The sequence below is a fragment of the Mesocricetus auratus genome, unplaced genomic scaffold (assembly GCF_017639785.1).
Source record: "Mesocricetus auratus isolate SY011 unplaced genomic scaffold, BCM_Maur_2.0 Super-Scaffold_100037, whole genome shotgun sequence".
NCBI classification, from domain to species: Eukaryota; Metazoa; Chordata; class Mammalia; order Rodentia; family Cricetidae; genus Mesocricetus; species Mesocricetus auratus.
The window spans coordinates 5,493,393-5,508,977 of record NW_024429215.1 but is presented as its reverse complement, the minus strand read 5'-3'; the positions used below and the strand labels follow the sequence as shown (position 1 = coordinate 5,508,977).

The following is a 15,585-nucleotide window of genomic DNA, read 5'->3' as shown; positions in this document are numbered from 1 at the left end:
TTCGGTTCAGTCATTCTCCCATTGCATTAAAACATCCCAGTGTTCTCTACAAATGTAACATACTAATTAAATACTAAACAGAACGCAATTGTTTACCCACTCAGACTAATTCAAATTTTAAAAGTAAATTTGGACTGGGCTTGGCCAGTCAGATGAACTAATTGTGAATTAATGGAGCCAGAACATTCCAAAAGGAAGCAGGAGGATGAAAGCACTTGTTTGTTCTGGTGAGGGGACCATGACTTACGTGACTCCTAGAGTTCTAGGGGGATGTGGTGAGCAGAGATGGGAACTAAGCCTTCTAATGAGAGGTCTAGAACAGGGCAAGGGCCCCTCTTGGGGAGAAGCCTGGAACTAAGCGGGACTGAGTTTGATGTGAGTGGAACTAGAGTTAAGAGTTTTTGGAGCCTAAGAAGGAATGGATAATGCTTTGTTGACACCCATGGGAGGCCTGCCCCTTTCTGAACAGAGCCAGAGGAGTGGATGAGGGAGGGTAAAGGGGAGGTGGGGGAGGGAACTTCAAACAAGATGTAAAATAAGTAAAAAAAATTAATGAATGAAAAAAAAGGAATGGATAGAGTTCAAGGCCAAGTGCCAGTATGTTAAAAAAAAATCTGAGAAAGGTTCAAATGCTCAAAGTTCCCTTGGAGATGCTACATACAGTCCAAGAGCTTCAAATGGGGGACATCGGTGTGCCTGAGGCCCAGGAGTCTCTCTCTCTCTCTCTTTTTTTAGGATTTATTTTATGTGTGTGAGTTTTCTAACTGCATGTATGACTTTGTGCCAGAAGAAGGCATCAGATTCCACTGTAGATGGCCATGAGCCACCATGTGGATGCTGGGAATTGAACTCAGGACCTCTAGAGGAACAACTAGTACCGTCAACTACTGAGCCACCTCTCCAGCCCCGTCCAGGACTATCTTATGGAACTTGGGAAACAGAATCTAGGACTGAATAAAGGGATGTTTGACTTATCTCAGTGTTATGTCTCATCTAAGGTTTTTTCATTATTGTGTTACATATGTATTGATGATAGGTTAATAATTTTGAGTCCTTTCTGGGCGGGGGTGGCACACACCTTTAATCCCAGCACTCGGGAGGCAGAGGCAGGCAGATTTCTGTGAATTCGAGGCCAGCCTGGTCTACAGAGGGAGTACCAGGACAGCCTCCAAAGCCACAGAGAAACCCTGTTTAAAAAAAAAAACAAAAATTAATAATAATTTTTAGACTCTTCCAGGCGTGTTCACAGCGCCAGACTCAGGTTTCAGGGGTAGCCTTCCTCCTGCACAAGGCCCTTCATGGACAAATATCCTTGTAGCCACCATGTTCCTTATTGCCTCCTTCTGAATACCCAACACCAATATCAGAGGGACCCAGAGCCCCCTCCCCACTACCAAGAGATGTGGACCCTCCCTTCCCCACCGTTGGTTTGTAGCAGGAGATAGGTAGGATAAGAAAGGAGGAGGAGGATGAAGTGAGGGAGGGAGGGAGGGTCAGAGAAATCAGCAACAAAGTGAGGACCATGGTGCAGAGAAGACAGAGAAATGCAAGGCCCGCACAAAGGCAGCGTGGGTAGAGATAGGAAGCTTGGGTAGAGATAGGGAGGCCGGGGACAAAGGCAGCATGGGTAGAGATAGGGAGACCACTCACAAAGGCAGCATGGGTAGAGATAGGAAGCATGGGTAGAGATAAGAAGGCGGCGCACAAAGGCAGGATGGGTATAGATAGGAAGGCCACACACAAAAGCAGCATGGGTAGAGAGATAGGGAGGCCGGGCACAAAGGCAGCATGGGTAGAGATAGGCAGCATGGGTAGGTTCAAATAAGAATGTGGCATAAGAACACAGCATAGGGTGACTGACGATTCCACCTCCATGTGTGTCTCTTATACGAATTCTAGGGATCAGCCAGGCACAGTGGCCCACGCCTTGAATGCCTGTAATTAGGAGGCAGAGGCAGGTGGATTTCTATGAGCTTGGGGCCAGCCTGGTCTATGTAGTGAGTTCCAGGACAGCCAGGGCTACACAGTGAGACCCTGTCTCAATAAATACTTAAGTGCTAGGGATCTGAACTCAGGGCCTCATGCCTGTGTGGCGAGCACTTTGTCAACCAAGTCATCTATCTTTCAAGCCCTTTTCTTGTTTGTTTTTGGGTTTGTTTTGATTTTTTTCTAGACAGGATTACTCTGTGTAACTTTGGAGACTGTCCTGCAACTTTGTAGACCAGGCTGGACTCAAAACTCACAGAAATCCGCCTACCTCTGCCTCTCGAGTGCTAGGATTAAAGGCGTGCACCACCACCACCACCACCACCACCACCACCACCACCACCACCACCACCACCTACTAGGTCATCCAGAGAAACAAACAAAAACCTCCACCTGTCCCACTCTAGGGATGCTGACTTTTGTTGTTGGTCAAGTGCTCAGAGTCAGGGTTGGTCCCATTGGGCCCTGTGTAGGGGTGCGGAGAGGCGGGGCCTCTCATCTGGGAGCCAAGCCATCTAAGCGGAGTTCACCTCAGGTGAGTATTCCCTCTGCTCCCTGCCTGCTCAGGGAAGGGGTTAAGATTCCCTGAGCTAAGCCTGAAGGATATGAAAAAGTTCCACTCCTTTCTCCTTCATGATTTATGTCTCCCTTTTAAACAATAGTCCATAAAACACACCATTCTCTTTAAAAAGTAAAAAAAACAAAAAACAAAAAACAAGCAAAAAACTGCCCCTGGGTTCAACAGGGGCAGACAGAATAGATTTTTCCCTTCTGTCCAACACCGAGCAAGGAGACTTGAAACAACTTTCAGTAGGTCCTTTTTAAAGGATTAAAGACAGCTACTAAAAATATTCCCTGCCACCCAGTTGGCCCCAAATATTTTTTTAAAAAGTTGTAAAAGGGGGGGGAAAAGTAAAGATATAAGTAGGTCTCCGTTGCCAGAGGTAACTTAAAGAGTGTTTAACAGAAAGAAACTGAAACAAGACATTTTGCATAAATTAAAGTCTGTCACCTTCTCTGGTAAGAAAGACATTCAGATACCCACAACAAAATTTTGGTGTCTCACCCTCTATCAGGAGAAACCAACCCCCAAGGACAGCTTCAACAGCAGCTTCCTCTAATTGTTCAATTAACCAGTTCAGCTCCTTCCATCCAGATTAAACAATACCCAAAAAAAAACAGAAACAAAGGGGCCATGGCAGTCCATATTGCCTGGCTTGAAGGGACAGGCGTCCTGGTGCCCTGCCAGTCACCCTGGACTACACCTCTCCTGCCTATGAAGAAACCTAGGACCTCGGGTTCTCACGGCGCTGACTGAGTCCCAGAGAAACAGGTATATACTGTCTGAGGCCTGAAAGATGCATTCTTCAGCCTCCCATTGGCAGAGGTGAGTCAACCCGGCGTTCTTTTAAATGGACAGACCCAGTGGGAAGCTCCATACCTGGACCAGGTTGCCCCAGGATTTAGACACTAAATGCAGACTTCCCACCCTTCCATAAGAGGCTTCCTGAGAAAACAGATTATAAAAGAGCCTCTGGCGGGGGGCGGGGGTGGGGGTGCTGCAAGAGTTAAAAACCACCGTCTACAAAATGACTGCTAAGAAAGGCCAACTTTGGCCGGGCTTTGGTGGCGCACACCTTTAATCCCAGCACTCGGGAAGCAGAGGCAGGCGGATCTCTGTGAGTTCAGAGAGGCCAGCCTGGTCTACAGAGAGAGTTCCAGGTCAGGCTCCAAAAACAATACAGAGAAACCCTGTCTCGAAAAATCAAAAGAAAAAAAAAAAAAAAGGCCAACTTTGTCAAAGGTCACCAGCTGAAGGGAGGCAAAAGGAACCTGTCTCAGTAGAATTGCTATCATCCTTCAAATCCCAACTCCAAAGACTAAGAGACAGGTTCAAGAATTCCTAGGAGCAGCTGGTAATTGCTGCCTCTGGAGCAAGAACCAGAATTTGGCAATAGCAAGGCCGATGTCAACCAGCAAAGTTGGGAAACAAGCCCCTTATCTGGACTGAGATGCTACCTAGACTGGACAGCCTAGTGTGGGATGTCCCAGCCAGATTCCAAGTTTGTGCTCCAGTGAATCCAAAACAGGAAAGGGTCCAAATGAGAGACCAACACCCTGACGAACTCTGGGAAAACTGACTTCACCAAGATCAGGCCTGCTGGGAGTGGATAAAAGTACTTGCTAGGAAGCAGAGATTCATAGCCAAACACCGAGCTGAACTCCTGGAATCCAGTTGTAGAGAGGGAGGAGTGAGGAGCAAAGGGGTCAAGACCATGCTGGAGAAACCCACAGAAACAGCTGACCTGAGCAAGTGGGAGCTCACGGACCCCAGTCTGACAGCTGGGGAACCAGCATAGGACCGAACCAGGCCCCCTGAATGTGGGTGTCAGTTGGGAGGCTTAGAAGGTCTATGGGGCCTCTGGCAGTGGAACCAGTATTTATCACTATGGCATGAATGGGCTTTGAGAGCCCATTTCCTCTGGAGGGATAGTCTCTCAGCCCAGATACATTGGGGGGGGCAGCTAAGTCCTGACCCAAATGATATGGCAGACTTTGATGATTCCCCATGGGAGGCCTCAATCTCCCTGGAGTAAATAGGGGGTGGGATGGGGGGTTGGTGGTGGGGAAGGATGGGAGGACGGAAGGGAGAGGGAACTGGGATGGTATGTAAAATAAGATTGTTTTTAATTTAAATAAAAATTAATTTTAAAAAGTACTTGCTAGTTTTTAAAGATACCTTTTCAGGTGGGTAAAAGCATTCCCCAACTGGGCTGGGTCTGCTCAAATGGCAGCTAAAAATCTCCTCCAGGAACTGGTCCCTGCCTTGGCCTCCTAGCAATGGGGTCCAACAGTGGCCTGGTTTTCATTACCAAAACCTCTCAATTAATAGCTAAGGCTTTAGACATAGGCTTAAAAAATCTTGTTTATTTGAGACAGGATTCTCTGGGTAGCCCTGACTATCTTGGAACTCACTCTTAGGCCAGGTTGGCCTTTGCTTTAGTGCTAGGGTTAAAGGCATGTGTCACCACTGGTCAGACCACTCAGGAATTTAACAGGGCCCCAGACTACCACAACTGACTCCATGATGGAAGTACCATTCAGGCTGTAAAACTCAGCACATAGACAGTACCACCTGCCAGAAATGAAAACAAAGGCCTAGTCTGGCAAAGTCCATAGATCAGGGAGAGTCTCTAAATACACTAATCTTGAGTTTGTGCTTCTGTAGTTTGGCTTGTGATTTACTATTCTATTGGTTTAAACCCATGCCCGAGCAGTCTTCTCTGGTGAATACCCCACAACAACATCATAAATAAGAAAAGTAATGTTCAGAAGACCTCAAGTTCAAGGCTGGACTGGGCCATACAAGACTGACCCCTTCCAAACAAAAAAAGAAAGGAGATATATTAATCATCTTGATTAAGCCATTATGCAATATATAAATAGCATGCTGTTCACAAATATGTTATTTTTATTGCCCATTAAGTAACTAAAGGGATTGGGGTGTGGCTCAGCGATAGAGCACTTGCCTAGCATATGCAAAACCATGGGTCCCATTTCAGGGCAAAAGAAAACTAAAATAAGGAATTTGCTCACAAATAAAAACACTTTAAAAATAGGTCCCTTCTCCAGCCCACAAATATCCAAGCTTTTCTTTAACCTGAAGACACCTACAGGACTTGCCTCAGATGCACAAGGCTCTGAGTTCAATGACCAGTAAGTACTGCCTCTCCACTCCACACAGACACCCATGGGGGTCTTTCTGCACCTAAGCTAATTCAATGCTGGAAGTATGTTCCTGGACAGTCTGGGAGCTCGAGGCTGTTGCTGTTGGCTGCTGGTCCTCCTTCTCTTCCAAGCTGTGCCGGATCCCATATCCAAAGTAGATAGCAAATCCTAAAAGGGAATAGAGACAATGAGGTGCAATGGTCACTCCTCTACCTGGATGCCCAGCAAGGATTCCCCCCACAGGCCCCAGGCAGTTTCAAAGAGTGCTGAATCCAGTTGCCCAGGAATCTCTTCCCCAGAAAGCTACTCACTCACCAATCACCATCCAGATTCCAAATCGAGCCCAGGTCCCGGCAGTCATTTGCATCATCAGGTAGACATTCACAAAGATGCTCAGCACAGGGAGCAGAGGCACTGCTGGAACCTGTGGTGACAGCCCGTGAGCACTTGTGCACAGACACCTGAGCTCTCTCCACCCTGAGTGGGACACCCAGCCCTATCTAGGCTCCCTGGCCAGTGCCTGCTCATACTGAAGACCCCAAGGGATGCGCCCCGAGGGACAGGCAGTGAGCACGGAAGCACTGGGCTGGGACTTGTGAGCAAATGGCTTTGTCTTTGTTTGTCTGATCGGTTTTCTCGAGACAGGGTTTCTCTGGGTATCCCTGGCTGTCCTGGACTTGATCTGTAGACCAGGCTAGCCTCCAATTCAGACACCTACCTGCCTCTGCTTGGCAAGGGCTGGGATTATAGGCAACGGATTGTCTTCTTTTTGAACATAGGGTCTTAAATATTCCAGGCTGACCTTGAGCTCAATACACAGCTGAGTAGGCCCCAGCCCCCAGCTCCCCTGTGCTGGGATTACAGTAATACAACACCACTCCTGGTTTTTGCTGGGCTGGGATCAAGTCCAAGGCTTCATGCACTCTAAGATAATGCTCCACTGGCTGACTACATCCCCACTGCCTTTTCTTTTTTTTCAGTACTGGGAATTATGTCTGTATATATATTATATGCAGATTGAGCAAGCACTCCACCTCAGGAGTTTCAGCTCCCAGACTTGGGGATGAAGGGCACTTTGGGTTTTGGTTTGGTTTCATTTGTTTGGGAGGGATTTTTTGTTTATTTTTGGTTTTTTTGAGGGGGGTTATCATGTTTGGTTTGGTTGGTTCTTCGAGACAGGGTTTCATGTCGCTAAGTTTGGTAGGCTTCGAACTCACTTGAATTCCTGATTTTTCTCCCTCTGCTTCTCTGGGATTGAAAGTATAAAAATGGAGCCGGGCAGTGGAGGAGCACACCTTCAGTGCCAGCACTCGGGGAGACAGAGGCCATGGATTGCTGAGTTTGTGGCTTGCCTGGTAGCCCTGGTCTACGAGCTAAAAACCCCTGCTTCTCTGTCCTAAGTGCCGGGATTAAAGACAAGGACCACCATGCCCAACCTGTCCATTGGTTTTACCAGTTCCCCACCCTTTCGTTGCCTGGTGATGTAAAGCATGCTTAGACCTTAAGTCAGGCATGACCACTCTCTTAGGGTGGCTTACCTGAGAAAAGTAAGTCAAGTCACCTACCTTGAATTGGAGAGGAGTGCTACTCTGAGGCTGTCTCCAGATGACAGTGACCACCCCGACAATGAGAAGAAACAGTAAAACAGCCGCAGCTGTCAAAACCGGGTCTCCAGAGAATAGCTGTTCTGGCTTTTGGGTCAGGATCAGGCACAGGAATACCAGGAAGAGGACTGAAAATCAAGTTGGGGAGAATTATATCAGGTCCCTGGGCCATATTCCAAATCTGTCTGTACTGTGTCCCTGCCTCTGCTAGTGATGCCTTCCCCATGCTGTCAGCTTCCTTGCAAATGTCCAAGAGGAAAGTCACAGCGCTTACCAAGCAGGGAGGCACACCCGTAGACAATATAGCCAGATCGCAGAGTTGGGGCGGTGTCTGTGAGGAAGCAGAGGCTCCTTGCAATTCCTGGAGTCCCTGCTGCAGAAATAGGCTCCATGGATGAAGAAAGCTCAAGAGCAGGCTCCATGTTGACAGTTCCACACTCAGATTCCTCCTTCTTACAGGAGCTTAAATTCTGGTCTGACTGGTACCTGAATGAGTGAGATAGCATGGGAATTACCAGTTGCTCCCATGCATCCAACGGACAGTCAGGATAAGCACCCGGCCAACTTCACGTCCCTGTAATCCTCATCCAAAGTGTGGTGGAATCTCACCTGAGGACCAGAACAGAGAAGGCCACCAAGGTGTAGGCGAGCAGGGACCCAATGGATGAGAGGTCTACCAGGTCGCCGAGCTCAACGAGGAAAGCCATAAGAGCTATAGAGATAAGAATGCAAAATCGGTGTATAAACTATGAGGGATTATCTAGTAGACACCGCAAAGCTGACGAAATTGATAAGGCTGGTTGTCTACCTGCGATGGTTCCACAAAGGACAGTGGCCAGGACAGGGGTGTGTGTTCGAGGATGTACTTGGGCAAGTATCCGGAACAGAAGCCCATCCTCTGCCATGGAGTAGACCACCCGGGGCACGGGGAACATGGCACCTAGGAGGCTATAAAAGCAAAGGAGACTCTAAATAGTGACAATAGGTAGGCCCTACTCCTTGAAGACATTTCTCCTCCCTCCCTTCTCTGCATCTCCGAGGCCGGGACAGCTCAGAATCCAGCAGCAGACGAGAGAAACCTTTGATACCAACCTGGATGAAAGGGCACATAATGTTCCCACAGCCACTGCATATTGGGCGGGACCCCATCCAACGTGGATAAACGCCTGGGGCAGGGGACTGTCAATGTCAATCTGGTAGTAGGGTATCATGAGGGTGAGTGCCGAGGAAACACCAAAATACATCAGAAAGCAAATGAAGAGTGAGGCCACGATGCCCAGCGGGATGGAGCGCTGGGGCGAGCGGACCTCTTCCCCTGCAGGGATGAAACAGACCTTGAGTCAGAAGCATTCCCAGGCCACCACGCAAACCCTCTCCCCTCCTACGCTCCCCAAAGCAGGCCAATCAATCCTCTACCAGCCCTGCGTCCAAGGGCAGTCCAAACATGTCTACGCATTTGATAGTACAGACAGAGGGACTACCACACCTGTAGTCGCAATACAGTCGAAACCAATGAAGGCGAAGAAGCACGTTGCCGCTCCTCGGAGAATCCCACTCAAACCAAAAGGCGCGAATCCTCCAGCGCCCAGGGGACCCAAGCTGTGGCCAAGAGAAGGAAGGAAGGAAACATTGCAGCGAACCAGGCCATGGTGGGTCATGCCTGTAATCCCAGAACTCGTGTTGTCTATGAGGTGAATACAGAATGGTGGGACCCGAGGCAGGTCCATGGCGGGTGAGAGACAGAGACCTTATGTGGAAAGTTTATCGGGAGAGGTTAGAAAACAAAGGAAGGAAAGAGAGAAGAGAGAGAGAGACAGAGAGACAGAGGGGCCAGAGAGCACTGCCTCCTCAGGGAAAACACCAGAAAACGGGAAGGTGGGTGGAGCTTTCCTCTAATGGGGCCAAGGTATCCCAGAGAGGTGGTGCACTGTGCTAGGTTTCCAAGGGGCAGAGCCAGGTTTGCCTGGATTGCACCAGGAGGATCATGGGTTCATAGCCAACTCTGACCACATACCTCAGAGCCAGCCTGGGCTACACAAAGCAAGACCTTGTCTCAAAAAAAAAAAAAAAGTGAAGATTCGGACAAGGGATGCTAAGGTACACCTGACTTGGATAGAGTGCTTGCTTAGCATTCATGAAGTTCTGCGTGTGATGCCAATACCACACCGTGTGTGTGTAATCTTGGCATTTGGGAGGTGAGAGCAAGAGAATCAGAAGTCTGTGGTAATCCTTCGCTACATACTGAGTTTGACACCAGCCTGGAATCTGTGATAACCTGCCTCAAAAAACACCGTCAAGTGGACTAAAGAGATGGCTCAGCAGTCTAGAGCACTGGCTGCTCTTCCAGAGGACCTGGGTTCAATTCCTAGCATGCATACGGTACTTTACAACCATGGTTAACTCCAGCTGGAAGGGATCCAAGGCCCCCTCTTGGTCTCCATGGGAACCAGGCATGCACACTGTGCAGGCAGATACATTCTGCCAAAATCACTCATCTACAGATAAACATCAAAAAATTGCCAGGCTCAGTGATACACGCCTTTGACCCCAGCACTTGGGAGGCAGAGGCCAATGGGTGTCTGTGAGTTCAAGGCCAGCCTGCTCTACCCAGGGAGATCCAGGACAGCTAGAGTTACATAGTGAGAAAAGAACTGTCAGAAAAGTCTTTTTAAAAAAACGACTGAAGAGGTATATACAGTTTCCACTGTGGCCCTCTGTTGGCACACAGTTCTGAGCTGCTGTACGCCTCGTTTTGGGTCCACTAGCCGAACCCCTTACTCTCCACACATTCCTGGCTTGAGCCAGCTTGTGCCCTCCAGGGCTCCCTGACCTGTCAGTGCTGTTGGACTCTGCCATGGCGAGCTTGTAGTCATCCTCTGTGAGCTGCCAGTTGTGTAGACTGCCCTTCATGAAGCCAGAGAGGGAGACAAAGCACAACACCAAAAGATTCACTCCTGTGAAAACCCTGGTGACTAGGGCAGACTCCCGGGCTCCCAGGGCCAGGATTCCTGCAGGAAGACGAAAATGGGAAGGAGGCAGTAAAAAGAAACCCTGAGATGGCTGCCGGGGCACACACCTGCCGTGCCGGCACACAAGAGACGGAGTTAAGAGTTTAACCAACCCGGCAGCACAAACATCAAACCTGTTACTGAGTATCTTGTCCCACCAGGTCACAAATAAACATGCGGATGCTCTATTAGTTATAAAACTGTTGGCCGATGGCTAGGGCTCCTTATGGGCTAGCTCTCTCTTAATTGTTAACCCATTTCTATTAATCTGTGTATTCCCAAGTGGTCTTGGCTTACTGGAGAATGCCCAGACCTGTTACTCCTTTGTGGTCTACATGGAGTCTCTTCCTGGACTCTCTCTCTGCCTACCTTTCCCAGAATTCTCCTTGTGCCCTAGCCCCGCCTACCTTCCTGCCTCTATTGGCCAAACAGTGTTTTATTCATCAACCAATGAGAGAAATATGTATACAGAAGGATATCCCCCATCACAAACCTGGCCAAAATCAAAATCTCAGGCTGGAGACATGGCACATCACATACAAGTACTGGCTGCTCTTGCAGAGGTACCACATGGTGGCTTATAACCACCCATGACTCCAGCATCAGGGGATCTGATGCCCCCTTTACTGGTACCATGGGACCACCAGGCAGATACTTGGTATGCATCCATGCAGGCCATACACAAACACATAAAATAAGTAGAATACTTTTTAAAAATCTGGTCTTTACACCAGAGAAAGGCTTTCAAGATGGCTCATCATGGGGCACACGGGGGGGGGGGGAGGGAGGGGAGGGTTGCACACGCCTTTAGTCCCAATACTCGGGAGGCGGAGGCAGGTGGATCTCTGTAACTTGGAGGCCAGCCTGATCTACAGAGCGACTTGCAGGACAAAACTACAGAGAACCCTGTCTTGAAAGACAGCCTATCAGGGGAAAAAAGCTTGCCAAGAAGACTGGCAATCTGAGTTCTGTCTCCAGGCCCTTACATGGTGAGAACCAGAGTCCACCGTTTGTCCTGTGACCTCCATATGCAAATGTCCACACATGTACACACAAATAGATTAATTACAGAAGTAGAAGCCGACTCTGTATTAGTGAATCTGAATAGAAGCTTGGGGCAGAGGGAGGCAGTACCTCATATATCCAGCGGTGAAAGCTAGGCATGCTGTTACTTAGCCCCCTACTATATACCCATAGCCCCCAACTCGGGGAAGGCCCCTCCCTCACTCTGCCCTCCTGTGCCTCGTATTTCACAACTTCTGCCAGCCACCATGCTCCCCCCCCACACACACAGACCCTCTCCCGCCTGTCTCACCAGTGAGGATTACCACCAGGCCAAAGGCAAAAAAGTCTGGATACTGGGCCATGAAGCTGGGCACTTGCAGGGGGAAGGCAGTCTGCAGGGCTTGGGAGATGCGGTTCCCTATGAGGCCGTCAAAAGCTGCGCTCCAGGCCCGGGCTACACTGGCGGAACCTGCAGGAGGAAGAGGAGTCTTTGTTTACAAGCAGAAAGTGAACCCGAAGGCTACAGAGGGAGAGAGAGAAAAATCTATTCTCAATCACTGCTGTGGGGAGGCAGTGGAAAACACCCAAGATGTGTACATAATCTCAAGAGGGTCTCTTGGGATAGGCATTTAGCTCCGTGGCAGAGTACTTGCCTAGTTTGATCCCCAGTACTACAAGAAAACAAAATGGTGGTCCAGGGAATTTAACAGCGAATGATGAAGAGCCTGTAAAACTAAAATCCTTGGCATATACAAAGAATTCCTAGCCCCACCTGCAGGTCTTTAATCACACACACACACACACACACACACACACACACACACACACGCACGCACGCACGCACCCACTCATGCACGCACGCACACATGCACTCACTCACGCACTCACACACGCATAGAGTCCTTGGTGGGCTGAGTGTAGTGACATATACCTGCCATCCCAACTTTTAGGAGGCAGATGTTGGAGGATCAGAAGTTCAAGGTCATCTTCAGTTACATAGGGAATTCAGGTGTGGAGTTGCACACCTTTAATTCAAGCACTCAGGAGGAGAGACAGGGAAACTCTGTGAGTTCAACTTCAGCTTAATCTACAGAGTGAGTTCCAGGTCAACCAGGGCTACATAGTGAGACCATGTCTCAAAGCAGAAGGGGAGAGGGCAGAGCTGAGAGACTGCTGACTGGTTAAGAGTACAGTTGCTCTTCCAGGAGACCTGAGATCGGTTTTCAGCACCCTCATCTAGTGCCTCATAACTCCTGTTCCGGGAGGCCCAATGCCTGCCTCTGGCCTCTGCAGACACCTGCACTCCCATGTATGCAAGCACACAAAATTAAAACTAAAATAAACATTAAAAACAGAAAAGGAAACAAGGGACAAAGGGGCAGGCCAGGCCAAGTGGCACATGCCTGTCATCCCAGCCCTTGGGAAGTAGAAGCAGGTATATGCAGGATTCCAGACTTGTCTTCTGCTGTATTGCCAGTTCAAAGCCAGTCTGGGCTGTGTGAGCCCCTGTATCCATAAAAATAAAACCAGAACTCCAGTAAGGCATGGTGGGTCTCCCACCTGATGGCCTGGTGGGTTTCCCACCTGTAAGGCGTGGTGGGGCTCCCACCTGATGGAATGGTGGGTTTCCCACCTGTAAGGCGTGGTGGGGCTCCCACCTGATGGAATGGTGGGTCTCCCACCTGATGGAATAGTGGGTCTCCCACCTGATGGAATGGTGGGTCTCCCACCTGTAATCCTAGTGCTGGAGAGGCAAACCTAGGAGTATTGAAACAATTTGGGGACAGCCCGACCTCCACAGTGAGACTGTGAAACAAAAGGCAATCTGTCCTCTCTTCAAATCTCATTTCTTCCAGGTCCATCCCTTAAGGAGTTAGGTAGGGAAGAGAGAGAATGGCATCTCGGGTCCTACACTGCGAGATGCTTGGGAATGAGGGTAAAAACCCACCTTGCCCACCCCACTCCACCTCATCCCCATGCCCATACCCATTCCAAGTCCCTACACCTGCTCACCAATGACGTAGGAGAGGATGAGGTTCCAGCCTGTGACAAAAGCCAACAGTTGGCCCACTGTGACATAGCTGTAGAGATATGCGGAACCCGAACACGGCACCCTGGCCCCAAACTCTGCATAACAGAGTCCAGACAGCACTGACGACAGAGCAGCCACTAAGAAGCAAATGATGATGGATGGTCCAGCTTTTTCTCTGGCGACCTCCCCAGCCAGGACATACACGCCTGCTCCCAGAGTGCTGCCCACGCCCAAGAACACCAGGTCCAACGTGCTCAGACATCGGGACAAGGGAGACTCCGACTGCTCGTTTTTCGCCAGGGGCCGCCGGCGTACCAACTTCTGGCCAAAGTGATGGACATTCTGCCACAGCATTCTTGGTGTCTTGGGGAGAGATCCAAACTGCTGGAAAACAAAGATGAGATGTCAAGAATGATCACCTGACCGGGTGTGGTGGCCCATGCCATTGATCCCAGCACGTGGGATGCAGAGGCAGATATATCTCTGAGAGTGCAGGGCCACCATGGTCTACATAGTGAATTCCAGAGCAGCCAGAATGACCTAGACTCAAGAAAAGCAAAACAAAAAAGAATGATAAAGGCAAACACCCTTCTTGAAGCCATGAACTTTCACACTAAATAAAATTCCACCAACACTCTTCTTCAAAAACAACCCACCTGGCTTCCAATTAAACCACACACACACACACACACACACACACACACACACACACACACACACACACACACACACACACACACACACACACACACACACGCACGCACAAAAAGATGTAATTTAGCCAGGCCTGGTAATACCACAAGGCATGCTTGGTGGCCAGCACTCCAGATGCAGAGGCAAGTGGATATCAGTGAGTTCCCAGAAAGCCAGAGCTGTTCCATAGAGAAATGTTGTCTCAAAACACTAAATAAATAAATAATAACTAAAATAGCTTTACTTCCTGATAGCTGAGAGCTGTCAGAGAAACCCTGTCTCCAGCAGTGACAAAGAGGTCAAGACCATGCTGGAGAAACCCAAAGAAGCAGCTGACCTGAACAAGTGGGAGGTCACAGACCCCAGTCTGACAGCTGGGGAACCAGCATAAGAATGAGCCAGGCCCCATGAACATGGGCATCAGTTGGGAGGCCTGGGCAATCTATGGTGCCTCTGGCAGTGGAACCAGTATTTATCCCCTCATGCACAAATGGTCTTTGGGAGCCCATTCCCCATGGAGGGATACTCTCTCAGCCTAGATATAGTGGGGGAGGGCCTAGGGCCTGTACCAAGTGAGGTCTCATTCTCCCTGGGGAGTGGATGGGTGACAGAATGGAGATTAGTGGAGGGCATGTGAGGATGGGAGTAAGAGGGAACTGGGATTGATATGTAAAATAAGATTGCTTCTAATTTAAATTAAAAAATGTATATTTTAAGAAAACATAAAAAGGAGAAACCCTGTTTTAAAAAACTAAATAAATAAAAGTGAATGGATGAATGAATGAATAAATAAATAAAATAATTGCAACTTCTGGTAGCTGCGTGTGAAACCCTGTCTCAAAAGACTAACTAACTAACTAGATACATAAGCTGTAACTTCCTATAGCTGTGTGTGTACCTGTCCCCTACCCTTCTCAACAACCCAGGGTTTGTCCTGCAGTAAATTTGAAAGGCTGAGGCCCCTCACTGCTCCAATAAAGCAGCCTCAGCCTGCTGAGATCAAGTCTGTCTGCTTCTTCTGTCCTGGAACTCGATCGGTAGACCAGGCTGGCCTCGAACTCAGAGATCCACCTGCCTCTACCTCCCAGGGCTGTGATTAGAGTCATGCACCACCACACCTGGCAAAATTGCAGCTTGTGTGTGTGTGTGTGTGTGTGTGTGTGTATGATTTAACTGCTTCATTTTTCTTATACAGAGGACCAAAGTTCTGGTCTCAGCACTCACAAGGAATGACACACAACCACCTGGAACTCCAGTCCCAAAGGACTGACTCTTGACACACCTGGCCTCCACAGGGACCAGTACTTAGCCAGATTCATGAGCCATGATTTCTATCGCACCTGGGACACAGGTGACCCTTCAACTTAATGTTGAGATAAACTGTTCACAGTTTTGGGATTTTAGCCTGTGAGCTGTCAAGAGTGCTGAATTCTGGAATGATGACTCACATACCTCTAATCCCATTATTGAGAAAGACAGCTGGAGGACCAGCAGTTGGTGACCAGTTTTTGTTGTTTTTGTTTTATTT

At 48.9% G+C, this 15,585-nt stretch overlaps 1 protein-coding gene across 1 annotated transcript; it reads right to left on the bottom strand.

The window, feature by feature from the left end:
- Positions 1 to 5,472: 5,472 nt before the first annotated feature.
- Positions 5,473 to 13,742, bottom strand: LOC101836404 (cationic amino acid transporter 3-like). The gene is made up of 11 exons (XM_005084152.3): positions 13,346 to 13,742; positions 11,643 to 11,801; positions 10,150 to 10,327; positions 8,806 to 8,918; positions 8,412 to 8,634; positions 8,128 to 8,267; positions 7,929 to 8,031; positions 7,594 to 7,805; positions 7,281 to 7,447; positions 6,031 to 6,139; positions 5,473 to 5,883 (listed from the first exon to the last, which is right to left on the bottom strand). The coding sequence occupies exons 1-11, from the start codon at positions 13,716 to 13,718 to the stop codon at positions 5,756 to 5,758; spliced, it is 1,905 nt and encodes a 634-aa protein (XP_005084209.1). The 5' UTR covers positions 13,719 to 13,742; the 3' UTR covers positions 5,473 to 5,755.
- Positions 13,743 to 15,585: the final 1,843 nt, after the last annotated feature.

Bases quoted from the DNA above. Each gene is read 5' to 3' on its own strand.
- LOC101836404 (XM_005084152.3), bottom strand. From the start codon at position 13,718: ATGCTGTGGCAGAATGTCCATCACTTTGGCCAGAAGTTGGTACGCCGG. The intron at 7,806-7,928 runs GTGAGATTCCAC...TCACTCATTCAG, and splicing joins TTCTCTGTTCTGGTCCTCAG to GTACCAGTCAGACCAGAATT. The intron at 7,448-7,593 runs GTAAGCGCTGTG...CTTGATTTTCAG, and splicing joins CGGGTGTGCCTCCCTGCTTG to TCCTCTTCCTGGTATTCCTG.